Source organism: Thalassophryne amazonica, chromosome 16 (genome assembly GCF_902500255.1).
Source record: "Thalassophryne amazonica chromosome 16, fThaAma1.1, whole genome shotgun sequence".
In the NCBI taxonomy this organism is placed as follows: Eukaryota; Metazoa; Chordata; class Actinopteri; order Batrachoidiformes; family Batrachoididae; genus Thalassophryne; species Thalassophryne amazonica.
The window spans coordinates 35,268,042-35,294,216 of record NC_047118.1 but is presented as its reverse complement, the minus strand read 5'-3'; the positions used below and the strand labels follow the sequence as shown (position 1 = coordinate 35,294,216).

At 38.3% G+C, this 26,175-nt stretch overlaps 2 protein-coding genes and 1 non-coding gene across 4 annotated transcripts in view; all 3 read left to right on the top strand.

The window, feature by feature from the left end:
* LOC117527638 (mitochondrial glycine transporter A-like) overlaps positions 1-4,867 on the top strand; it is a 6,178-nt gene extending 1,311 nt beyond the window's left edge. The window contains exons 2-7 of the mRNA XM_034190070.1: positions 379-503; positions 729-813; positions 2,635-2,814; positions 3,983-4,151; positions 4,269-4,429; positions 4,524-4,867. Coding sequence (XP_034045961.1) covers positions 379-503; positions 729-813; positions 2,635-2,814; positions 3,983-4,151; positions 4,269-4,429; positions 4,524-4,646 — 843 coding nt within the window. The 3' untranslated portion in view covers positions 4,647-4,867. The remainder of the gene's footprint in view (positions 1-378; positions 504-728; positions 814-2,634; positions 2,815-3,982; positions 4,152-4,268; positions 4,430-4,523) is intronic.
* A 10,357-nt stretch (positions 4,868-15,224) lies between these two features.
* On the top strand, positions 15,225-25,684 carry rpsa (ribosomal protein SA). 2 transcript variants are annotated; one of them, XM_034189965.1, is made up of 8 exons: positions 15,225-15,307; positions 17,137-17,307; positions 23,607-23,725; positions 24,158-24,403; positions 24,927-25,055; positions 25,165-25,324; positions 25,420-25,452; positions 25,544-25,684. In XM_034189965.1, exons 2-8 carry the CDS (start codon positions 17,175-17,177, stop codon positions 25,636-25,638), a joined length of 915 nt encoding a protein of 304 aa, XP_034045856.1. In that variant the 5' UTR covers positions 15,225-15,307; positions 17,137-17,174; the 3' UTR covers positions 25,639-25,684. The 2 variants fall into 2 exon arrangements, with proteins under 2 accessions (XP_034045856.1, XP_034045857.1); XM_034189966.1 differs by having other exon boundaries at positions 25,420-25,455; positions 25,540-25,684.
* On the top strand, positions 23,804-23,943 carry LOC117528831. Its single transcript, XR_004565888.1, has one exon. It is a non-coding gene; the product is annotated as a small nucleolar RNA SNORA62/SNORA6 family (small nucleolar RNA).
* Positions 25,685-26,175: the final 491 nt, after the last annotated feature.

Genomic DNA, 26,175 nt, shown 5'->3' with positions numbered 1-26,175 from the left:
CTTCTGCCTTGACTCAATTAAAGAGGATGCAGTCATATTTTATGTTGTACATGCATTCTTTATATATATATATATATATATATATATATATATATATATATATATATATATATATATATATATATATATATATATAAATAATGGTTTTGATTCAATTTTATTTTCAGCTGTGTGGTACAATATATTAATAAAGTTAATTAAATTTTACTTGTCATTCAAATCACTCATTCTGGTGTGAAATTGGCACCATTTATTTCCCTGTTATCTTCTTTCTTGACTTACGCTCTTGTGCTCCTCTTTTCCCACTCCTTTAACTCCACACTTCCTGTTTGTGTGCTTTAATGTGTATTTTACTCGTATGTCCCTCTGATCCTTCAGGCTCACCCAGCTGTCAAAGCTTTTATGTGCGGCTCCCTCAGTGGAACCTGCTCCACGCTGCTCTTCCAACCTCTGGACCTTGTTAAGACCCGTCTGCAGACGCTGCAGGGCAGCATGCACCCTGGGTGAGTGCACATGGAGATCTCACGCGCACACAGACATGAAGCAGTTAATCATTGTTGTGCATGACGCATTTTATACACCCACAGAGTTTGTGACGTCAACAAAAACTCACTTTTCTTTGACTGGAGGAACTCTGTTTTAAAATTTTTGCATCATTTAAACTGTGTAGTTCCCCTGTCAGAGCAGTTAGTGGTTATTAACTGATTGTTACCTTTGTGTACTTTCAGTTCCACCAGGGTGGGGATGGTCACTGTGATCCTGAGTGTGGTGCGGACAGACAGGCTGCTGGGACTGTGGAAAGGTGTTTCGCCGGTTAGACCATCTTTCTGCTTTTTTTTTACTGCTTATAATGCCCCCAGAGTGCAGAGAGCTCATTGTCTTCTTGTAGAAATGTCAAATGATTCAAAGGTGTGTCACCTTTCACAAAATTACATTACGTCTAAGTTGAAAAGTCGAGTGTTTCCTCTCATGAAAAATCAAAAACGAGTACAAAAACGCTAGAAGTGCAATAAAAGTGCAATAAAAGTCAGTACAAGTACACACCCTGTAATAAAACTCATCTACATCATCACTTTTACAGCCAGATTATTTTTAAAGACAAGTCAGAGGATTGATACAAGAACATTAACTTTTTTTGGAGATCATTTATATAAAAACTCTGTTCAGAGACTCCAAAGCAGAAAAGACACAGATGGAAAGTGCAAACGTCTTCCACTCAGTGGTCAGCCACAGTCCATGGTCAAAGACAAGTATCAGTCGTGTACGTTTATCACAGGTGTCTGTGAGGGATCAAGCAGAGACCGTTCCAATAGACAGGTCAGAGGTCAGGATCAGTGTGGTGATGGTAACCTAGGGAACAGGCAGACAGACCCCCCCCCCCCCAAAAAAATAAAAAATCGCAGAGGCGAGCACAAAGTTTACCTGCGGCTAGATAGTCAAACACAGTAAATCCAAGTGCACGCGAGAGGAGCCAGTTGGTAACAGAAACAGCCAGTAATCAGAATTACCAGGAGATTAATAATAATAACTGTAGTTGTCTCAAAACAACAAATGAAGTACTGGCACAGGGGACATGAGAGAGCAGGTTAAAAGTACTAAGAACAACTTAAAATTATTATCAAACTAAAGAAATCGGATGTGATAGCAGAAAGCATTTATAGTAAAGTAAGTCCCTTCGGCTGCTCTCTTGTTTGCACTCGGGGTCGCCACAGCAAATCCAAGGTGGATCTGCATGATGAATTGGCACAGGTTTTACGCCGGATGCCCTTCCTGACGCAACTCCACATTACATGGAGAAATGTGGCAGGGGTGGGATTTGGACCTGGAGCCTTCTGAACTGAAACCAAGCACATTAACCACTTGGCCACCGCATTTATATTAATCAGTAATAAATCGGAACAGTGTGGTAGTGTAATTCTGATTAGAGCAAGCTCACTTCAAAAACACAGTGATGGTTAACAAAACACAATTGTGAGGGAAGCTTCCAAAGACCCCAGTTACAAGTCTGAAGGAGTCACAAGCGTCTGTGGATGCGACTGGAGAAACTGCCATCAGGGCAACTTTTGTCTGTGGTACAAAAAATGACGTTGTTAAAAAGAAGACAGCTTGCCTGAAGGAACACCTGAGATTCAAGATCAGATTTTAGTTTTTAAAAGTCCATCTTTGTTCCACTCTCTCATGTCGCTGTAACCCATGAAGCAACAGACAGAAGTTGTCCAATGTCCGGTTTCTCTTAAATCACATCCACTGAGGTTTCCAACTACTTCAAAGCTGTCTGTTTGAGGCTTCCCTCATTAGTCTTTTTTGTTTACTGTCACTCTGTTGTTGTGAGCCAAAATTGTCATAAAGTACCATATGTGACTCAGGGAGATGTACTTACAGTACGTACTTTTACTAACTTTTGTTTTTACTTTGAGTTTTATAATTTCACTATAGCTGTTTGTTTTTGATTGTTCATCAGAGGAAAAACTCTACTTTTAAACTTTAAATGTAATTATTTATACCATTTTTAATCATTTAACATATAAGTGATATTGCACTGGGGGCAGTGGGGGGTTCATTTCTGTTATTTACGGTACTGTGTGTAAGCTAGAACGTATCTGTAACTCCGCTGTCATTCATTTCTTGTCACAGTCGTTTGTTCGCACCATCCCGGGTGTGGGGCTCTACTTCAGCACCTTCTACACTCTGAAGCAGCACTTCTTCCATGAGAGGAGCCCAGGAGCCGTGGAGGCTGTGCTGTTAGGAGGCGGGGCCAGAACCGTGGCAGGGGTCTTCATGCTGCCCGTCACCGTGATCAAGACTCGTTTTGAAGTAAGGGCAGACAGGACGGTGTGTCTGTAGAAGCTTTTACCCCCACCCCATCTTCACTATGTTGACCATGAAGTCAAGTTTTTTTTTTAATGACATTTGTAATAATTTTTTTAATGAAAGTGGGAGAGAAATTCAATATTTTCTTGGAATGTCTGGCTATTTCAAATTTGATTTGAAGTAAAGCATCCAGACAGTTGCAGTGCCTCCACTACAAAAACTGTCTCTCTCTGTAAGACAAAATCTGAAATTGAGCCAAATTGTCTTGTATTAAGAAAAAAAAAATCTGCCATTGGGGTAAGAAAAATTTACTTAGTTAGAATTCTCAAAACTAGCAAAATAGGCACAGAATAATTAAAATGTGCCTTAAAACTAGACAGAATTCTTATTTTAAGATTAGCCTCTGTCTTAAAATAAGGAAAGCAATCTTGTTTCTTTGCTTGGATGATTTGAAATCCATTGCCTTTTCTTTTTATAGGTTAAGTACAGCTTGATATGAGCTGGAAAAACTTAAGAAAAAGCGAGATACATTTTCCCAAAATAAAACATTTTTTCTTATGTAAAAAAATGCTTGAGAAGATTATTTTTCTATTTAGACAAAAATTAAGTCAACTTTTCTTTAAACAAGTCTCTTTTTTTTTTACTTTCTTAGATATCAGTTTTTGCAGTGTTGTCAGCTCCAGCTAATTTTTCATCTTTACGTCGTTGAATTTGCTCGCCCCAGGAGAACAGATGTCTGTCCAGAAAGCCACCTTACAATCGCTCATCTACTTAGATATGGTCACTAGTGCACTTTAGATGATTATCTTTGATTTGACCTTGACATGACCTGTGTTATTGGGTGGTCCACAGAGATTCTGTGGGGAGACAACAAAAAAAGACATTTTTATACAAATTCTACTACGTCTAAATGTTTTGCGTATTACTGAACATTTCCAAAGTTTGGCAAGAAGATTTTTGATCACTAATTGAAGAATTTGGAACAAATTTTTCAGAAGACAGATGACTGATACCATAAATTAAACTGATGTCTGTTTACTGTGCAGGGAGACACATTGAAGACAGAACGGTTCAGTTTCACACAGCAATAAAACAAAAAAGTGTGATCGTTTGAAACAGCAGGATTTATGTTGTTCCTTGTCTGAGCTGTGCGATGTTTTTGTCGTGTCAGTGCGGTAGGTACAGCTACGGGAGTGTGGTCGGAGCTCTGCGCTGTGTCCTTCAGGCTGAGGGTCCCAAAGCTCTGTACTCTGGCCTCATGGCAACCCTCCTCAGAGACGTCCCCTTCTCTGGTATCTACGTTATGTTCTACAGCCAGAGCAAGGCGACATTGCCACATGGTGCGTTAATGCAGTAATAGGCAGCAACATGTCATTAGTTTACATCCTCATATTTAAAGTACCACGTTGAAATCACTGGGTTTTGAGAACCAGCTGAGTGACTGTCTTCCTTTTTAGAGCTCAGTGTGTCTGCTTACGCTCCTCTGGCCAACTTCAGCTGCGGGGTCTTGGCTGGCGTACTCGCCTCTCTCATCACCCAACCTGCTGATGTTGTCAAAACACACGTTCAAGTGAATCCACAGCTGAGGAGCGCACAGGCCGTAGGACACATCTTCAAGGTTCGATTTCAGCTTTTGGAAAGATATTTTGTCGTCTTCTTGTCGCTCATGTTTGTGACGTTACTTGTTTTTCCATTTGGCCTCTCCCTCTCAGGAATACGGCCTGCAGGGCTTCTTCAGAGGGGCGGTACCACGGTTACTGAGGAGAACCATGATGGCCGCCATGGCGTGGACAGTGTACGAGCAGACGATGACTCGACTCGGGCTCAAGTCCTGAAGAGGAAAAGTGAGAAGAAGATGTGAACAACAAAGGAGTGAACAAGAAGCAGCGCTCCACTGGTGATTTACTCATGAGGTTGTCATGGTGATCTTTCACCATATTTGGTGTAAACTGCTGAGCAAAGAAGCTTCGACGTCCTGTCTAAAGCACTCGCACATCAAACGTGTGAGATGTGAAATGTGTTTTGCTGGTTTATTACAGGAACCTTTTTGTTAACCTGGTTTTTGTTCAAAGTTCTGTGGCTGCATTGCTGAGTGGGTGAAAAAATGTGTGCTGTGTTGTCTTACAGTTTAAAATTTGACCCACTTGGTAAAAAAAAAAAAAACAGTAACAAGAAAGGCCGTGACACATCAGACAGAGATTGTTTCACAAAATATATATCAGTTTTGTAGAAAATCAAAAGAAACTTTAAGACTCAAGACAGCTTTAATGTGCAGTCACCAGAACAACAAAATTATTGGAATTGTCACCTTTAAGCTCAATTCCTGCTCCTTAATGAACATTTTTGTGTCCAAGTCATGATCAGAGATTTTCCACATTACATTGAGCTTGATAACATTCAGATGTCTGCGTTGCACTTTAACCACAGCAGCTCAGTTAATATTTTTTGACACAAACTTAAAAAAAAAAAAAAAACTGGGGCTGCCGTCTAGTTGCTTTTACAATAGTGTATAAAAAGTAAGCATTATTATTTATATTCTGACTTGTTTTTTGTACACATGTATGTAAATGTGAAGCATAATATATTAAAGTATTTTATCTATGAAACAATTTGTTTCAAGTTTTTAGTTTTTGTCACTTTTGTCTTCAATGTAAACGATTCAGCTGAACTCAACACAGTCAAAAAATACTGATTTGACACATTTTCTCACAGCTGAAATATGCGTGCTCCACAATGACATGATAGTAATGACTGTTTGTCTCAAAGCAGCACACTAATATGAGCCTCCAAAGTGACCCATTTGTTTTGTAGAACATGTACTTGACACAGAATGATTAATGAACTTGTATCTCGTACATTTAGATTGCTGTGGATAAACTCTGATTAAAGTCCTGTTTTTCAAATGGTGTGGTAATTTTGTTCAGTGGAGGCTCACTTTAAAAACAGTGGGATAATTAACCAAGCAGACTGAGGGAAGCTTCCAAGGGTCCAATGATGACTGAAGGAGTTAAAACCTTCTGTGGAAGTTATTGGAGAAACTGGCCTCAGGGTAACTTTTGTCTGTTGCTTTACCAGGTAGAGCTTCATGATGGGAGTGGCACACAGAAGCGCTTCTTAAAATTAAATGGAAAATGCAAATCAAAAAAATGCAGTGATCATTGTTACTTTGACTTCTCTTTCATTGCTATATTGATAGTATGAAGCAAAGATATTTAATGTTTTGTGTGGCCAGCTTCATCTCATTTAATATGGCTCTCACTGCGGTATTGTATCACTTCCTGTTCCGGAGCACAGCGGTGTTTTTCTGTATCTGTTAGCTGTTTAATCTGCGCAGTTAGATTGATCTAGTTATCTAGATTACGATTTGTTTCCCAGTGTAATCTTTACGTGCCTTAACTAAAGCACTCCTTCTGCTGAATCACCTCTAAATTATTTACACATTATTCACTTTGCGTGTTTTTAGGAATCCGCTAGCTTAGCGTAGCTACTAGCTCTTAGCCGATTTAGCATGGCGGCTTCTCCTGTCTCTCCTGCACTTTTCTGCTCTGGATGTGAAATGTTTAGTTATTCCTTGGCCTCCTTTAGCAGTAACGGTACTTGTAATAAGTGTAGCTTATTCGTAGCTTTGGAGGCCAGGCTGGGCGAATTGGAGACTCGGCTCCGCACCGTGGAAAATTCTACAGCTAGCCAGGCCCCTGTAGTCGGTGCGGACCAAGGTAGCTTAGCCGCCGTTAGTTTCCCTCTGGCAGATCCCGAGCAGCCGGGAAAGCAGGCCAACTGGGTGACTGTGAGGAGGAAGTGTAGTTCTAAACAGAAGCCCCGTGTACACCGCCAACCCGTTCACATCTCTAACCGTTTTTCCCCACTCGACGACACACCCGCCGAGGATCAAACTCTGGTTATTGGCGACTCTGTTTTGAGAAATGTGAAGTTAGCGACACCAGCAACCATAGTCAATTGTCTTCCGGGGGCCAGAGCAGGCGACATTGAAGGAAATTTGAAACTGCTGGCTAAGGCTAAGCGTAAATTTGGTAAGATTGTAATTCACGTCGGCAGTAATGACACCCGGTTACGCCAATCGGAGGTCACTAAAATTAACATTAAATCGGTGTGTAACTTTGCAAAAACAATGTCGGACTCTGTAGTTTTCTCTGGGCCCCTCCCCAATCGGACCGGGAGTGACATGTTTAGCCGCATGTTCTCCTTGAATTGCTGGCTGTCTGAGTGGTGTCCAAAAAATGAGGTGGGCTTCATAGATAATTGGCAAAGCTTCTGGGGAAAACCTGGTCTTGTTAGGAGAGACGGCATCCATCCCACTTTGGATGGAGCAGCTCTCATTTCTAGAAATCTGGCCAATTTTCTTAAATCCTCCAAACCGTGACTATCCAGGGTTGGGACCAGGAAGCAGAGTTGTAGTCTTACACACCTCTCTGCAGCTTCTCTCCCCCTGCCATCCCCTCATTACCCCATCCCCGTAGAGACGGTGCGTGCTCCCAGACTACCAATAACCAGCAAAAATCTATTTAAGCATAAAAATTCAAAAAGAAAAAATAATATAGCACCTTCAACTGCACCACAGACTAAAACAGTTAAATGTGGTCTATTAAACATTAGGTCTCTCTCTTCTAAGTCCCTGTTGGTAAATGATATAATAATTGATCAACATATTGATTTATTCTGCCTTACAGAAACCTGGTTACAGCAGGATGAATATGTTAGTTTAAATGAGTCAACACCCCCGAGTCACTAACTGTCAGAATGCTCGTAGTACGGGCCGGGGCGGAGGATTAGCAGCAATCTTCCATTCCAGCTTATTAATTAATCAAAAACCCAGACAGAGCTTTAATTCATTTGAAAGCTTGACTCTTAGTCTTGTCCATCCAAATTGGAAGTCCCAAAAACCAGTTTTATTTGTTATTATCGATCGTCCACCTGGTCGTTACTGTGAGTTTCTCTGTGAATTTTCAGACCTTTTGTCTGACTTAGTGCTTAGCTCAGATAAGATAATTATAGTGGGCGATTTTAACATCCACACAGATGCTGAGAATGACAGCCTCAACACTGCATTTAATCTATTATTAGACTCTATTGGCTTTGCTCAAAAAGTAAATGAGTCCACCCACCACTTTAATCATATCTTAGATCTTGTTCTGACTTATGGTATGGAAATAGAAGACTTAACAGTATTCCCTGAAAACTCCCTTCTGTCTGATCATTTCTTAATAACATTTACATTTACTCTGATGGACTACCCAGCAGTGGGGAATAAGTTTCATTACACTAGAAGTCTTTCAGAAAGCGCTGTAACTAGGTTTAAGGATATGATTCCTTCTTTATGTTCTCTAATGCCATATACCAACACAGTGCAGAGTAGCTACCTAAACTCTGTAAGTGAGATAGAGTATCTCGTCAATAGTTTTACATCCTCATTGAAGACAACTTTGGATGCTGTAGCTCCTCTAAAAAAGAGAGCTTTAAATCAGAAGTGCCTGACTCCGTGGTATAACTCACAAACTCGTAGCTTAAAGCAGATAACCCGTAAGTTGGAGAGGAAATGGCGTCTCACTAATTTAGAAGATCTTCACTTAGCCTGGAAAAAGAGTCTGTTGCTCTATAAAAAAGCCCTCCGTAAAGCTAGGACATCTTACTACTCATCACTAATTGAAGAAAATAAGAACAACCCCAGGTTTCTTTTCAGCACTGTAGCCAGGCTGACAAAGAGTCAGAGCTCTATTGAGCTGAGTATTCCATTAACTTTAACTAGTAATGATTTCATGACTTTCTTTGCTAACAAAATTTTAACTATTAGAGAAAAAATTACTCATAACCATCCCAAAGACGTATCGTTATCTTTGGCTGCTTTCAGTGATGCCGGTATTTGGTTAGACTCTTTCTCTCCGATTGTTCTGTCTGAGTTATTTTCATTAGTTACTTCATCCAAACCATCAACATGTTTATTAGACCCCATTCCTACCAGGCTGCTCAAGGAAGCCCTACCATTATTTAATGCTTTGATCTTAAATATGATCAATCTATCTTTGTTAGTTGGCTATGTACCACAGGCTTTTAAGGTGGCAGTAATTAAACCATTACTTAAAAAGCCATCACTTGACCCAGCTATCTTAGCTAATTATAGGCCAATCTCCAACCTTCCTTTTCTCTCAAAAATTCTTGAAAGGGTAGTTGTAAAACAGCTAACTGATCATCTGCAGAGGAATGGTCTATTTGAAGAGTTTCAGTCAGGTTTTAGAATTCATCATAGTACAGAAACATCATTAGTGAAGGTTACAAATGATCTTCTTATGGCCTCAGACAGTGGACTCATCTCTGTGCTTGTTCTGTTAGACCTCAGTGCTGCTTTTGATACTGTTGACCATAAAATTTTATTACAGAGATTAGAGCATGCCATAGGTATTAAAGGCACTGCGCTGCGGTGGTTTGAATCATATTTGTCTAATAGATTACAATTTGTTCATGTAAATGGGAATCTTCTTCACAGACTAAAGTTAATTATGGAGTTCCTCAAGGTTCTGTGCTAGGACCAATTTTATTCACTTTATACATGCTTCCCTTAGGCAGTATTATTAGACGGTATTGCTTAAATTTTCATTGTTACGCAGATGATACCCAGCTTTATCTATCCATGAAGCCAGAGGACACACACCAATTAGCTAAACTGCAGGATTGTCTTACAGACATAAAGACATGGATGACCTCTAATTTCCTGCTTTTAAACTCAGATAAAACTGAAGTTATTGTACTTGGCCCCACAAATCTTAGAAACATGGTGTCTAACCAGATCCTTACTCTGGATGGCATTACCCTGACCTCTAGTAATACTGTGAGAAATCTTGGAGTCATTTTTGATCAGGATATGTCATTCAAAGCGCATATTAAACAAATATGTAGGACTGCTTTTTTGCATTTACGCAATATCTCTAAAATCAGAAAGGTCTTGTCTCAGAGTGATGCTGAAAAACTAATTCATGCATTTATTTCCTCTAGGCTGGACTATTGTAATTCATTATTATCAGGTTGTCCTAAAAGTTCCCTAAAAAGCCTTCAGTTAATTCAAAATGCTGCAGCTAGAGTACTGACGGGGACTAGAAGGAGAGAGCATATCTCACCCATATTGGCCTCTCTTCATTGGCTTCCTGTTAATTCTAGAATAGAATTTAAAATTCTTCTTCTTACTTATAAGGTTTTGAATAATCAGGTCCCATCTTATCTTAGGGACCTCGTAGTACCATATCACCCCAATAGAGCGCTTCGTTCTCAGACTGCAGACTTACTTGTAGTTCCTAGGGTTTGTAAGAGTAGAATGGGAGGCAGAGCCTTCAGCTTTCAGGCTCCTCTCCTGTGGAACCAGCTCCCAATTCAGATCAGGGAGACAGACACCCTCTCTACTTTTAAGATTAGGCTTAAAACTTTACTTTTTGCTAAAGCTTATAGTTAGGGCTGGATCAGGTGACCCTGAACCATCCCTTAGTTATGCTGCTATAGACGTAGACTGCTGGGGGGTTCCCATGATGCACTGTTTCTTTCTCTTTTTGCTCTGTATGCACCACTCTGCATTTAATCATTAGTGATCGATCTCTGCTCCCCTCCACAGCATGTCTTTTTCCTGGTTCTCTCCCTCAGCCCCAACCAGTCCCAGCAGAAGACTGCCCCTCCCTGAGCCTGGTTCTGCTGGAGGTTTCTTCCTGTTAAAAGGGAGTTTTTCCTTCCCACTGTAGCCAAGTGCTTGCTCACAGGGGGTTGTCTTGACCGTTGGGGTTTTACATAATTATTGTATGGCCTTGCCTTACAATATAAAGCGCCTTGGGGCAACTGTTTGTTGTGATTTGGCGCTATATAAAAAAAATTGATTGATTGATTGATATACATCCATTCCTACATATCAGGCCTGCAACACAACCAAAAAAAAAAAAAAAAGTTAAGAAGTGTGCAGTTTATTCTATACATATCCACATTAAATCACTTGCACAGTTTTCTTAGTGGAAGGATACATGAACATTTCCAAGACCCTGAATTTATCTTGGATTTTAATTTTCATCAATCATTAAGAAATATAAACAGAACGGCACTGTGTCAGAAATCTGTGTCAGGTAGGGAGTTCTCAAAAACTGAGAGACTGTGCTGGAAGTAGACTAATGAGTGAAGCCACCAAGACAACAACTGAATGAGTTTTTTTTGTTTTTTTTTAAGCCTCAAAGCATGTTTTTTGACTGTGGGAGGAAACCTATGCAGAGATGGGGAGAACATGCAAACTCCAGACAGAATGGGATCCCCAGGACCTTCTTACTGTGAGGCAACAGTGTTAACCACTAAGCCAAAAAAAAAAAAAAAAAGCTCTGAAAAAATTATAGGCTTCTGTAGATGTAAGTGGAAAAACTGCGAATGGTGATGCAACATTTGTCAGTCGCAGCACCATTCATGGGGTGGAGTACAGGATTACAAAACAGGAAAGCAGATCAAATATAGGCTTTCCCATGTGCCTTCTGGCAAACGGCAGCTGAAATTTCACATTCTTTTTCAGAAAATCCTCCACTATACCACTTCATTATGAAGCCGTACAACTGGTGATGCAACAGACAAAAGTTGTACACTCAACTACAACTATAGAAGGCTAACTCCTTCAGAGCTGTCTGGGTGTCTTGTTGGCTTCCATTAGTAGTCTCCTTCAAGCATGGTCACTCAATTCTTAAGACGTACCTACACGACAAATTTCTGTGATAGTACTGTCGTGTTTGCATTTATTAATGATTGATGCAAAATGAAGTCCAAGACATATTCAGTCATTTGGAAATGTTCATATATCCAGCCCCTGACTTGTCTCAAGAAAACTGGCTGTAAAAGTGATGAGTCAGTACTTATATTTAGAACAAATTGCCCCAATGTGCCTCAGGCCTTAAATCCAGGAAAGGATGTACAAATAAGATCAAGCTGAGCACATGAAACATGAAATGTCTTTGGTTCATCCTGTCTGTAATGAAATAGATGTCAAAGTAAATATAATCGCTGTATTTGTATTTCAGCTCAAGCAGCAGCAGAGATGTGAACGTTAATTTCTCTCGAGTCATTTTCAATATAATAGCACTTTACTAATGTTTAATGTTAAGTTAATTTGTAATTTATGACTGCATTTGTGTTTATTTATTCATGGTAGTTATTCATTGTATTATTTACTGTATTTGTATCATTGCATTGCATTGTATTATTTTTTTAGTATATTTTATTCCATTGTAAAGCCTGACCAGGGACAAAGACTGCAAATTAGCTGAAGCTAGAGGTCTTATATACATCGCATTTTCCCATTTTCTGTGGCAATGTTGTATGTATCGTCCCTGTTAAACATCAGAATAAACAAATTTTTTTTAATCTGCATTTTCCGTATCATCCCATCATTTTCTGATTTGGAGTTGTATTTGTGACTGATTTAAAAAGAACGCTGAGACTTGTTCAGTGGCTTGGAAATGTTAGATTGTCAATTCTCTGACTTGAGTTTAAAAAATGGCTATAAAAGTGATGACTTGGGGGTATTATACTAAAGGTTTTGATGTACTTAAATGACTTTTGCTGAAATGAGATTCTACTTTGATGCATGTATGTCTTTCTAAAATATTTATTTGTGATTGTTCTTGAGAGGAAACTGCCTGTCATCTTAGATAAAGTGTTACAGACAGGTTAAAGAACTATGAATCATTTGGCTTTTTAAGGGATGTTGCACAGGGGCGCGTTCACATATGTCATATTCTCTACGTTAAAACTGCAGTGCATGGTGTACAGTCTGTCACTTTTCTCTCATTCTTACAGACATACAGCCCAATAACTTTATAAAAGAATTTTACATAAGAAATTTCAAAGTGCTTTGCAAAATGCAGCACATTAAAACACAAATGCGCAAATCAAAATAAACATTCACAGGCAACAAGAAGACGAAAATCACCATGATCCCACTGAATTAAATAAACCATCTGCTAATACATAACATACATAATACATGTGCTCTGATGCTTCAACCAAATGTGACTAATTTCAACAGAATGTCTGTGAGGCTGGTGTTTTACTGGTTCTGCTGTGTTGTGTCAGAGTACATAAAGTAGATTAGAATGTATTTTCTCCCTTTGATACCAGTCAGAACATAACGGGCAAACACTTATCAGTGTTGTAAGCTGATAAGCAGGGGGAGTGACAGCGTGACATCAAATAGGAGGTCAGGACAAAGAATACAGGACAGTCAGACTGAAGTAAGAAATTTAAAAGATCTGATCCTTAACTGGGTGAGATGTTTAAAAAAAAAAAAAAATCCAACTGTAGTCCATGTTTAATAAGTTACACTTTGTGTTATGTGATACATTATGCACAGGCCTCAGCAGTGACTTGTGCAAATAAATTTTGGAACTTCTGTCATTTAAACCTTATAAATCCTCATGTTAACACATATAATGAGCCTCATGTGTGCAGCACATGACAGTAAGTTAAATATGGCACATCCTATGTTTGCTGTGAAATAGGGAATTGACTGATACTCTGTAAGAGTTGTGGCAGCTTGAATGAATAAAGTATAACAGACTACTTTCAATGGTACAATAAACATTTAATGACGGAATTGTGAGGTGTTTTATGCAACAGACTCTGAATAGGAGCCGAAACACTCCATTAATGAGTGACAGAAAGATAATCATCAGCTATTTTGATAACTGCTTAAATGTTTCCATCACTTATCAGGGGAATAACAAGGTTGCTCACTCTAAATTACAGATTGCAGATTTGGATTGTTGGTTTGGAAATTCAAATAAAGCTACAGTATGTAGGATTTAGTGTCATCTGGTGATGAGGCGGCAGATTGTTTTCTTTCATGTTCTTGTTTCTTTTGGAGACAGACAGTTGGTCTCCCTTGTCTTCTCTTGTGATAAGTAATATGTATGATCCTCCAATTCATAAAACAATGATAGGTCACAAACTTGTGTCTGCACTCAGAACCAGTCTATAGTCTGTAGGGGAGCAACTCTTTCTTTAATTTTTTTTCAGCCATCTGGCTGCACTGTAAAATGCTAAAAACAGAGTAAGTATGTCCCTATTGGGCCACTGTACTAACATGGCACTGCAACATGGCTTCCTCCAGTGAGGGAGCCCACTCCCATGTAGATATGATGGGCTTGTAGAAATTGTGATGAATGAAGAAGCCACAATTTCCCCATTTCAGCAACGCATCAGCACATCACTTAATTTCTATTGTTATTTCTACATTTTTCCTCTTTTCTTCTCTCTGTCTTTCATGCAATTCACAGACATTTTATAGCAGCTCAGTCCTGCCCATGAACTTCACAAGAGCCCTTACAGGAAAAGCACCACAGGGGACCGAGACAGCTTGTTATATGCACAGTAGGAATACATATTGGCAGTTACAGGAAAGCTCAATATGTGAGACGGTTTGTCAGTAACAGTTTGTCATTTGCATAGCAGGGATACTGAGACCATTGTATGCTCTTCACACAAGGCGGTGTGCGACCAGAACATGAATACACATTGGCAAGACAGCAGTCTTGGCTGGGATACATCAAAGAGGCCAAAACACTCTGAGAACAGAAATTACACAGCAATCACAGATGATAACCTTGTATGGTGAATTATGTCCATTACGTGCTGCCTATCTGCTACAGGCTCATTCTAAATTTAAGAAAAGACATCGTGTTTTTGTTTGAGGTAATTACACACTAATGAAAATATGTTTGCAAATGCTATATTTTATTCCTGATAATTAACGCCCTTAAATCCAACAGACTGTAGCTTTAAAGATGGTGTATGGAAAATGAAATGTGGATTTTTTTTTTTTAATTAATGGAAGTAATTGGTGTTGAAATTTCTGTTAGTGCAATCCTTTCTCAAAATATATTTGTCAGATAACCCACTTATTCAATAATAAAGAAATAAATGAATAAATAAATAATGAATATTTTTAATAAATAATAATAACAACAACAATAAGAAGAATAACAACAACAAAATAAATGGACGTAAAAAATCTTTATCCTCTTCATTTCCCAGAAACGCCCTCAAAACATGTTCGCTTTTAGACTTACTTTAAAAAATTAAGACACGTTTCATTAAACGATTTCTCAACCTGTGTACTTTCACCGTGGACATACGTTCAACTCGTCCTTGAATTGTTTGTCTCTGGCAAACAGTTGCCACACAGGTCAGTGTCTCACTGTCTCGGCATTGTCTTAATATGGTCTTTCCATCTCCATTGTCTTAATATGGTCTTTCCATCTCCATTGTCTTAATATGGGAAATCATCCGACCGACAGTTACCTCTGCTGGGCTGGAAAGAAGACAAAACGCACCACCTACTGTCCAAGAGCAAAAACTGCACAGCTACCTAACCAACCAATCACACGCTTGGCTTTTCTACCATAAATATTACGTCATTTCCTCCTAGCGGCCTCTTTTTCCACCGTACGGTCAGATTTCCATACGGCGTTGTTTCGAGGTGAGTTTAAAGCGATAATATTGATGTAATAAGTGCTTAATTGTTGGCAAGGAAGGAATATAATGAAAGACTACGCAGAAAACTCGTAGCAATGCGGCACAAAACTCGACACGGCTGGGTCTTTTTAAAAAAAAAAAAACTTGTGACAACCTGCTAACATTCATAGCTAATATGTTAGCCGCCGACACGCGCTCACTTCGAGGTGTTTCCCTCGCGCCGGATTCTAGTCATTAATCGAGCCTCATGGTCAACTCGTAAACTGTAAGATCGTTATCTAGTCAACATATGGGTACTTAAATATTAAAGTTGTGCTTTGGTTATATGCTAAAAGGACCGCGTGTAAGGTGGATGCTGTGCATTTGTGCTCGGATACTCTGCAGCGGGAGCGGGAGTACCATGGGGGTGGGGGAGATATTGCAGATGCGCGTCTTTTATGACCGCATGGCATAAAATGGTGTTCTTTACAAACATGAGAGTTTTTATTGAAGCCTTCCAGCTGTCTAAGTTACTATTAGTTTTGCACGGATCCGGAATCATTTTTAAAATTCCCAGTTTTTTAAATAGTTCAGTTATCAGGATAGTCGTGTAAAATACTGCCGTATGTCGGTGGCAAAAAACATGCCTGTTATACTGTAGGTGACGACGTGACTTACCGTCATTTGTGGAACAGTTTCTAGCCCCCTCCAAAATAAAAAAAAAACACATAATGGTGTAGCTGCCTCTTTAACCTGTTTATATCAGAGAAGGTCTGGCATGTGCCGGAGAAATGATCTTAAATGGATTTTTATTTGGTCACTGGATGTGCATTTTAATGCCAGGTGTAAATGGGGCTTTCCATATCTGTATTTAGACTCATTGTGAGGAAAGAAATGTCTGGAGGTGCACTGAAATAAAGACAGATGCAATTTTAGTCATGATAATACATGCACACAAATGGGACGTGCGTGGTTCAGGGGTTACGGCACATATTGCATTACACAGAATGTAAGCATGCAGGTTTGAATCTTGGCCAAGCAAGTTTTGGTTGTATGTCGCTCCCTGTCACTGATTCGGTTTATCTATTCTTTACTGTCCTAATAATAATAATAAAGGCTGAAAAAATGCCATAGGTTTTCTAAAAGGCTGTGGATATTGTTATGGTAACCATAACTATGTTTTGGTAGACTCTTACAGTGTTGATGTGACATCCTATCCTTAATATCCCAAATAACCCAAATCTTACAGAGCTAAGTGAATCCAAAGAATAAGTGAAACAAGTTGTTGGTAGATACGAAGGGAGTAAAAAGTCTTCCATCTGAGAATTTAACCAGTCTTCCACATGATGGGATATTTACCACTATACTGTGTAGTTAGCGACACACACTTTTACAGAACATCAATTGCAGTGGCTGTTGTAAGAATATCCCCAAGATTGAGAGTTATGGCTGCCGTAGCCGCAACTACTTCATTAAAAAAGAAAGTACATCAGTTTTTGGTTCATGCAGAAAAATACATGGAATGCTTCCCCTGTAAAATTCAGTCTTAACATGGCACAATAGTTGTAGTCTTTCCTCCCAACAACAAAGTCTGGGGTTTAAAGCTCGCCTGTGCCCAAATCTTTGTGTATCTGGAGTTGCGCCATGAAGGGAATCTGGCATAAATATGCTAAATCAAGATGTGGGCCCATACTGTAGCTGCTGTGATAACTTCACCCAAAAACTGGAGCGGGCAATCACATGTATGTGCTGCTTAAGTTACATTTTCTTGTGTGTGAGAACTGTATTGCAAGTCTGCAATGTGTGACAAGGTTGCTGAACTTATTGGCCTGTCCCCGCCCCATCTTCCCACAGCTCTCCCGTCTTAACGTAGCTCAGGGAAAGCGGTCACGATGTCCGGAGGTCTAGATGTCCTTCAAATGAAGGAAGAGGATGTGCTGAAGTTCCTGGCTGCAGGAACCCATTTGGGAGGTATCAACTTGGACTTCCAGATGGAACAGTACGTCTATAAGAGAAAAAGTGATGGTAAGTGGTGGAATGATAATAGCTTGTCACATGTACTGCAGTGTGATTATTAGGGCTGTCACTAACGATTATTTTCATTGTCGATTAGTTGGCGATTATTTTTCGATTAATCGACTTAAACGATTATTTTCTTTTCTTGCTTAAAATGCATCACGCTGCTGTGCACATTACAGTTGACCTTTTAAGTTCACTTAATGGACCTTAATCAAAATACTTATGATAAATTCAGGTAAAACACACATTTAACTTAAAAGTGTGGATTTTATTATACACAAATATTAACAAGTGCAAGTTTAACAGTGCAAGTGCTTGTAAACAATTTAAACTTCAGCTCCCTGACAATGACAAGTTACTCCAAAATAGGGCTCAGTGGCAACACTTGTTGTTTTAGTTTGGGATTTAAGACTCTCACCTCCTGAATGACATCCTTGTAGTTTTCTCCCATCAGTTTTGTGAAATGACTGCGAGATGGCAATTGGTAGCCTGGAGATAGTGTTTGAACCATCTCAATAAAACCTCTCTCTTTAGCCGTTGATACGGGCATGGCTGCAAAATCTCCGTCTGTATACGGATGTCCGTCAATTTTTATTTTGTGGTTCCGTTTATTCCGTCATTTATAATCGCTAACTGAAAAAATATTTTATTGTTTCATTTCAACACAAAACGGGAGAGAAGTACGGAATTTGCTTTAAAATGTATTCCATACGGAGGCTGCCATTACAGGAAGCGGTCATGTGTGCGCAGTGGTATTCTGGGCAGCAACTCTGTCACCGCGCTCATTGCTTTCTGAAGGTAAACGTGAGCAAAACCTCCGTTTATGGATTTCCGTCCAATTTTTTTTTTCCATGTTCCGTTTATATCGTCGTATAAAACCGCTAACTTAAAAAAATATATATTTTATGGCTTTATTTCAACACAAAACGCTCTCCTATCAAACCGGGTGTCCCTATGAGAAAATCAAACACCCCTCTCTTCTTCTACTGCGTTTAATGGCAGCCGGCATCCTTATTGTTGGACTGCTGCCACCTACTGTATCAGGCCGTTAAAGCAACCCTAAATCCTTTCAATGAGTCCCGTGTCTTTCACGTATTTAAAAAGGCAACACTTCCTCCTCTCACTGGACTTTACTGCTAAAATACTTCCTACAGAAACTCCTTTCAGGCCTTACAATTGATTTCCTTCCGTTTTTACACTTTATAACTTTATTTTGACATGAAATGCACTCCTCTCCAAACGTGTGTCCCCGTGATGAAATCTAACTTACCCCTCTCTTCTTCTACGGCACTTAATGCCATCGCACTGCTGCCACCTGCTGCATCAGTCCATTATAGCAGTACTAAATCCTCCCGATGAGTCCAGTGTCTTTCAAGTACTTAAAAAGTCAACACTTCCCCCTCTCGACCTTCTGGATAAATTGCTTTCTACATAAACTTCTTTTAGTACTTACAACTGATTTAAGTTTTTACTCTTTAATCGATTCAAAAATGAAAAGATATATTTTGTAAAATAAAATATTTTGAAGTAAAATAAAATGCTAATACTGTAAAAGTGTTCATTGGTTATGATTTGTATCATTGTGGTGACAGTATTTCGCAAGACTATTTAAAATTCAGTTGGTCTGGTGGTTCAATCAATTTTTTTTTTTATTTCGAACTTAGTTGTCAATTCAAGTATCATGGCAGTTCACAATATAAGCAAATCAAATGAACAAAGCTTCTTTGTACTCTCTGTACCTCTACACTCATATGAAAAAATAAACAATTAAAAAAGAAGCAAATCAAAAAATGACAAAGTTCAAAAGGGAGTGGGAAGAAGTAAAAATCCCACCCCAGTGCACATATCTTCAGTGGTTGCTTAATTGACAGTAAATACAACTGCAGTTAATTTATAATACCTAAATATATTTACAATTTCCCCCCAAAAGTGATCTCCAAATTAAATAAAACATTAAAAAAGAAAACAGCAGTGCCACACAGATAACATGAATGCAGAATGCCACCATAGACTTCCATTTTTTTTTATCTAATAACAGCCATGGACTTGCTGCCAGTAGGCGGTGGTATTGCTCTGTATACAAAAACAGATCTGATGTGTACAATTGTTGAAGAAATGACGATTATGAATGATGTCATAGAAATTGTAACAGTGGAACTTGTACATGAAACATCTAAGAATATTTTAATTAGTTGTGTATACAGAGCACCAGATTCTTGTGTTGTGAAATTTACAGATAAAATAATTGAATTATTCCATCAAATTAAAAACAAAACGCTTTTTATGTGTGGGGACTTTAATATTAACATAGAAAGCTCCAGCTGCCAAAGATTAAGTGATTTTGTGAATACAATGTATAGTTTGGGGTTATTCCTCTTGATAACAAAACCAACCAGAATTACATCGCAAAGTGCAACGGTAATTGATGATATATTTACAAACAGAACAGATGAAATTATCAAGAATGGGATCTTCATGACAGATATTAGCGACCATTTACCAATTTTTTCAATATTTAAATATAAAAATAGGTACAACAAAAAAACTGATATAAACTTTAAAAGAGATAAGTCAGTAAAAGCCTTAGAGGCATTAAAATATGACCTTAAAAATCAAAACTGGGAAGAAGTTTATGTCAGTGATGTTAATGTAGCATATAACTCATTTATGAAAATATTGATGAAATCATACAATAAAAATTGTAAATTAATTGAAATTAGTAAGAAAAGAGTAAATAAACCATGGCTGACAAAGGGAATAAAAAATGCTTGTGCAAAGAAAAACTATTTATACAGGTGCTTTTTAAAATTGCAAACAAAGGAATCAGAACATAAATACAAAAAATATAAAAATAAACTATTAACAATAATTAGGAAACAAAAAAAAGATTATTACAGTGAAAAACTAAATAAGAGTAAAGATAATATGAGGGTAACATGGGGAATTATAAAAAGTGTGATTGATAGTGATGGAACGAAAGAAACTATTCCAAATTACTTTAAGGAAAATAAAGAGATATATGATATAAAAGAAGTTGCAAATTGGTTTAATGATTATTTTTCAAATGTAGGGTCAAGTCTGGTGGGAAATAAACCAATAATAGAAGATAAATTATGTACATTGGTAAATACGGTCAATAGTATTTTCCTGGACAATGTGGAAAAAGATGAAATAAGAAATATTGTAAAAAACTGTGTAAGCAAAAGATCAACTGACCATGAAGATTTAGACATGACTGTAAAAAGTATAATAGAAATTGTTATTGAACCATTTACTTATATTTGTAATCTGTCTCTGTCAACTGGGGTTTTTCCAGATGAAATGAAAATTGCTAAGGTAGTCCCATTATATAAAAATGGAGACAAACATAATTTTTCTAATTACAGGCCAGTATCATTGCTTCCACAGTTTTCTAAAATTATGGAAAAAGTTTTTGTAACAAGATTGGATAAATTTATTGAGAAACATCATATTTTAAATAATGCTCAGTATGGATTCAGAACAAAACATTCGACAGCTATGGCAATTATGGAACTAATAGAGAAAATATCAACAACAATAGATAATAAGGATTATTTTGTAAGTATTTTTATTGACCTGAAAAAGGCTTTTGATGACCACTCAAGATTGCTCCACAAGTTACAACACTATGGAATAAGAGGTGTTGCACATCAGTGGGTAAAAAGCTACTTAGAAAATAGAAAACAGTTTGTTCAGATAAATAATACCAAATCAGAATTGTGTAACATTATTTATGGAGTACCACAAGGATCGGTACTTGGACCCAAACTGTTTATTTTGTATATCAATGATTTTGTGAATGTATCCAATGTGCTTGGCAGCATTTTATTTGCTGATGATACAACGCTGTTTTACTCTGGATCAGATATACAGGAAGTAGCACAAGTGATAAATACAGAGTTGGAAAAAGTTAAACATTGGTTTGATATAAACAGATTGTCACTAAATATTAATAAGACAAATTTCATATTGTTTAATGATAGAGCGAAAGAAAATAATGTGTCATTACAAATAGATGGAATGGATATACAAAGGGTAAAAGAAATGAAATTTTTAGGAGTCATGATTGATGAAGATCTTACATGGAAGTCACACATAAATTACATAAAAGGAAAAATAGCGAAAGCCATTGCTGTTTTGCATAAAGTAAAATATTCATTAAATAGTTATGGTTTATTAACATTGTACAATTCATTGATTGTCCCATATTTAACTTACTGTGTAGAAATCTGGGGATCAACATATACAACCTATATACAACCTTTATTTATTTTGCAGAAAAGAGCTTTAAAAGTGATTAGTAACAGTGGTTTTAGAGATCCATCTAATCCATTGTTTATTAAGTATAGGGTACTTAAATTTCATGATTTAGTTGATTTGAAAATATTACAAACGATGTACCAAGTTAATAAAATTACTTTACCAACAAACATTCAAAATATGTTTGAAAAAAGAGTAAGTAGTTATAAATTGAAAGGAATAGAAGTCTTTAAAAAACCAAGATTTAGAACCAAAGTAAAGGAAAGGAGTATTGCAGTAAATGGTGTCAAATTATGGAACAATCTTAATAAAGAAATTAAAGAATTAAGGTCACTTAAATTATTTAAAAAACATATTAAATTAGATGTATTAAGTAAGTATGAAATTATGAAGTAAGTCAGTGGGCTGCAAGAAAGTAAAAAAAAAAAAAAAAAAAAAAAAAAAAGTAAACTGTTAATAATGTTTGGAGTGTCTTAAGTTTAAATATAACCTGTCAGTGATGTAATCTATTAATTAATGGTCATAATTATGAAATGGGTCAGTGGTATGTGACAAGTTAAAGAAATGCAATCTGTTAAATAATGTTGACTATGATGCTGTATATTGAAAGATTGTATTGTTAAAAGGGGCAGAAATCATAAGACTTGTTCTTCTTTCTGCTCCTTTTCATTCTGGTATTGTGGTGCTTTTGTTTTTTGCTTTTCTGTTTTTCTTTTAAATTAATGAAATAAATATTAAAAAGAAAGAAAAGAAGAAAAGAACTGCAGGTTGAGGTGCTGAAATATGTAGGTATCGTGGACCTACTCAATGTGGAGAAGGCCTACGGCCACATGCCATCCATCCGCACACCAAGTCTTTGGAGAGAGGTGAAGATGTACAGGGTTGATGACCAGTACTTGCCAGAAGTGTGGGAGTTTGACCAAGGAAGTGGGATGCCACTTGAAGGAACTTCATTTGCCCTACATAGCAGAAGAAGAGATAAGCTTCAACAACGGGGAAAAAGACTTTTCATTGGCAATACTTACCATGTCTTTTAGTGTCTTTAAGTGTATTATTTATTTTACCAGGTAATAGCATAAAGGTTCGAATAATTTATTTTGTAAGACACACTTAGGATTTGATTAATTGTGTAGAATGAAAGCAGAAATTATAGTCAGTTAAATTACTGCAGACAGTCATTCCATTTGTGGATGGTAACTTATTACGGACACATACTGGCATACAAAGTAGTAAATAAATTGTGATGAAATTAATACACTTTAGTCATTTTTTGCAGTATGATAAGAGTCAAAAAGCACTGTTTTAGGCAAAGGAAAACTGTCCAAATTGCACTCAGATTGCACCAAATTGTACCGTATCCGCTTCTCCCTTGAGGGAACCCCCCCCCCCCCCCCCCCCCCCAAAAAGTTCCTTTTGCAGTTAGCGCTTCCACAAAAAAACGTCGCCGGACCAAAATGATAGTTTTTGAATGGTAAAACATGATTGGGCAATTTGTCGACAATGAAAATACGTGTTGACAAATTTTCATTGTCGACATTATCGATAATGTCGACTAATCGTGACAGCCGTAGTGACTATAATGCTCTAAGGCAGGGGTGGGCAATTAATTTTTACAAGGGGCCACATAGGGAACCTGAATTATGTCCAAGGGCCACACCATCGATAACTCGGCTGTCTCCCATTACAAATTTTACAAAAAAATTACCTATTTAACAGCTTTTATAGGTCATTTTTATTATTGTAATATGTAAATATTTAAATATACCTAAATAAACCTCTCTAATGATTTGCAACACACAAGCTTGACATTTTTAATATATGTAATAATAATCACAGACCTCATGAGGGCCGGACAGAGACATGCAAAGGGCCGCATGTGGCCCCTGGGCCGCAGTTTGCCCAGGTCTGCTCTAAGGGCTAAGTTCTGCAATTGGCTACCTTGTCTGATTGCATGTCAACCCACAAGACTTTCTTCACATACCTTTAATGCAAAATAACCACAATGTGGTTGTCTCCATCAAAAGGTGTGTATATCATCAACTTGAAGAAGACTTGGGAAAAGCTTCTCCTGGCAGCTAGAGCCATCGTTGCCATTGAGAACCCAGCAGATGTGTGTGTCATCTCCTCCAGGAACACTGGTCAGGTAATGTGAGGGTTTTTTTTTTTTTTCTCCTGTTAGTGTAGAAAATGTTGCTTATGCAACAGGATATTTGATGTTTGCTGTGCACACTATTAAAACCAGGCACTAATGTCGGTGTTTAGGTGTCGGAAGTGTGCTAGAGTGAGTGGGCTAGGTTTTCGCTGACACCATGAGGATTGTTGTCCTATGACTGGGGTTAGATAGTGACCTGAGCCACAATCCAATTGTCATCTGTCTGACTTTAATATACTTGGAAATATCAAGAGAACTAAATTTTGATGTGATTGGTCCATTACCAATCCAGCAATGGGGCAATTACAGGCTATTTTCAGGCATTTTCTGTGGGTTTGATGCTGAAAATTAAAATGCTTAAATCAGTTTAGGGACATGTGATCATGGCCTCCGTAATGTCCAATACTCTTCTTCTCACTGTAGAGAGCTGTGCTGAAATTTGCTTCTGCCACTGGAGCCACAACCTTTCATGGTCGCTTCACTCCTGGTACATTCACTAATCAGATCCAGGCTGCTTTCAGGGAGCCCCGCCTACTGATCGTGACTGACCCCCGTGCTGACCACCAGCCACTGACTGAGGCTTCCTATGTCAACATCCCCACCATTGCGCTGTGCAACACAGATTCTCCACTTAGATATGTGGACATTGCCATACCCTGTAACAATAAGGTGAGGTGCCCTGAAATTAAATTATATTTTCATAGCTTTGGCAGCAGTAATTTAATATTTGTATAAGACACAAATCCGTTAAAAACTTGATAAACATTTGGATTATTTTTGTTTTTATGCAATAATTGCTAAAATGTTGGTCTGTCCAATTGAATGCTACTTTGGCATCCCACAACTTAATGATTGCTGCACTACAGGTAAATTGGGATACATCTTTTAATGACTTAAGTCATGTAATGGTTATCCACCATAAAACTGTTCTGACCCAGAATCACCATTCTGGGTCCTTTGGCTCTGAGGGAATTCTTGCTTCTTGCACACAGCTAGAGCCCGATGCTGTCCTGTCTGTGCAGCGTAGGGTGTAGGATGTGTGCTAAATCATATGCTTGACCTTTGTCATCTGCTTTCTGAACTCCAGAGAAGCAAGTAAAGGTCTTGCCACATATGGCATGCTTCATGTAGCTTGGCTTTAGTTGGCTGTGGGTTTAATGTGATTATTGATGGCCAATCCTTTGACTTGCAGGGTCACCACTCTGTGGGTCTGATGTGGTGGATGTTAGCCAGGGAGGTGCTTAGGATGAGGGGCACCATTTCCAGAGAGCACCCGTGGGAGGTCATGCCTGATCTCTACTTCTATAGGGACCCTGAAGAGGTAAGTGAAATACAGTATACTTTGTTACATATATAACAGTCTAAGTTGGCGTTGTATATAAATGTGAGAAATACTACTTCCACATTCGCTGATCATGTTTTTGGTGTAGATCGAGAAGGAGGAACAGGCCGCAGCTGAGAAGGCTGTTGGGAAGGAGGAGTTCCAGGGTGAATGGAGCGCCCCGGCAGCTGAGTTTGCTCAGCCTGAGGTAGCCGATTGGTCAGAAGGAGTGGCTGTGCCATCTGTGCCCATCCAGCAGTTCCCAGCAGGTATGATCACAAGCTTCCATGAAGTTCATTATTGTGACCATTCATTTACTCTGCACTTTTTTTTGTTTATCAAAACCCATAAACCTTTGTTACAGCTGCTGCACCTGTCAAGCCAGAGGTTTACACAGGTGAGTTCACAAGAATAAACTTGCCTGAATGATGGTTGTGTAGAAATGTTTATTACTGGCAAGTATTCACTTTAACTTCTTTCTGTCGCAGAGGACTGGAGCACCCAACCAGCCACTGAGGACTGGTCCACTGCTCCCACTGCTCAGGCATCTGACTGGGGTGGAACCGCTGCTGACTGGTCTTAAACACCGAATGCAGACCATGAAAATAAAAGGCTTTTGTACATGTCAATATTTGATTCATTTCATAAAGTATGGTGTTAGTGCTTTAACACTTTACTAAGTGTCATAGTACCAGTTCTAAAGAGATGCTGTGTTTGCACTGCAGGAACCAGGGGCAAAACTCCATTTTACCAGTTCCTATGATCTTGCATGAAATTACTTTATGGGATTGGATCTTAAGGGAACAAATGCAATGATTTCTAGTTTTTGAAAGAGCAGTGCTGATCTTCACACAGAAAACCGCTTTTAAACCAAGGTGCTGAAGCGGTAATGAAATGTAGCACTGCTCTTGCTTTGAGTTCTACTCCCGGCCCTTATGATCCAAGGAAGACCCTAACTTGTATGTGTGCAGTCAATTTCCTGAGCATGTCATGCACAGGTGTCAGACTGATTCCAGAAAGGGCCAAGAGGGTGCAGGTTTTCTTAACCACAAACTGCTTCAGGTAATTTCACTAAGGAGATGGGAAGAATTCATCAATGAAATCGCCTGTGGATTTTGTG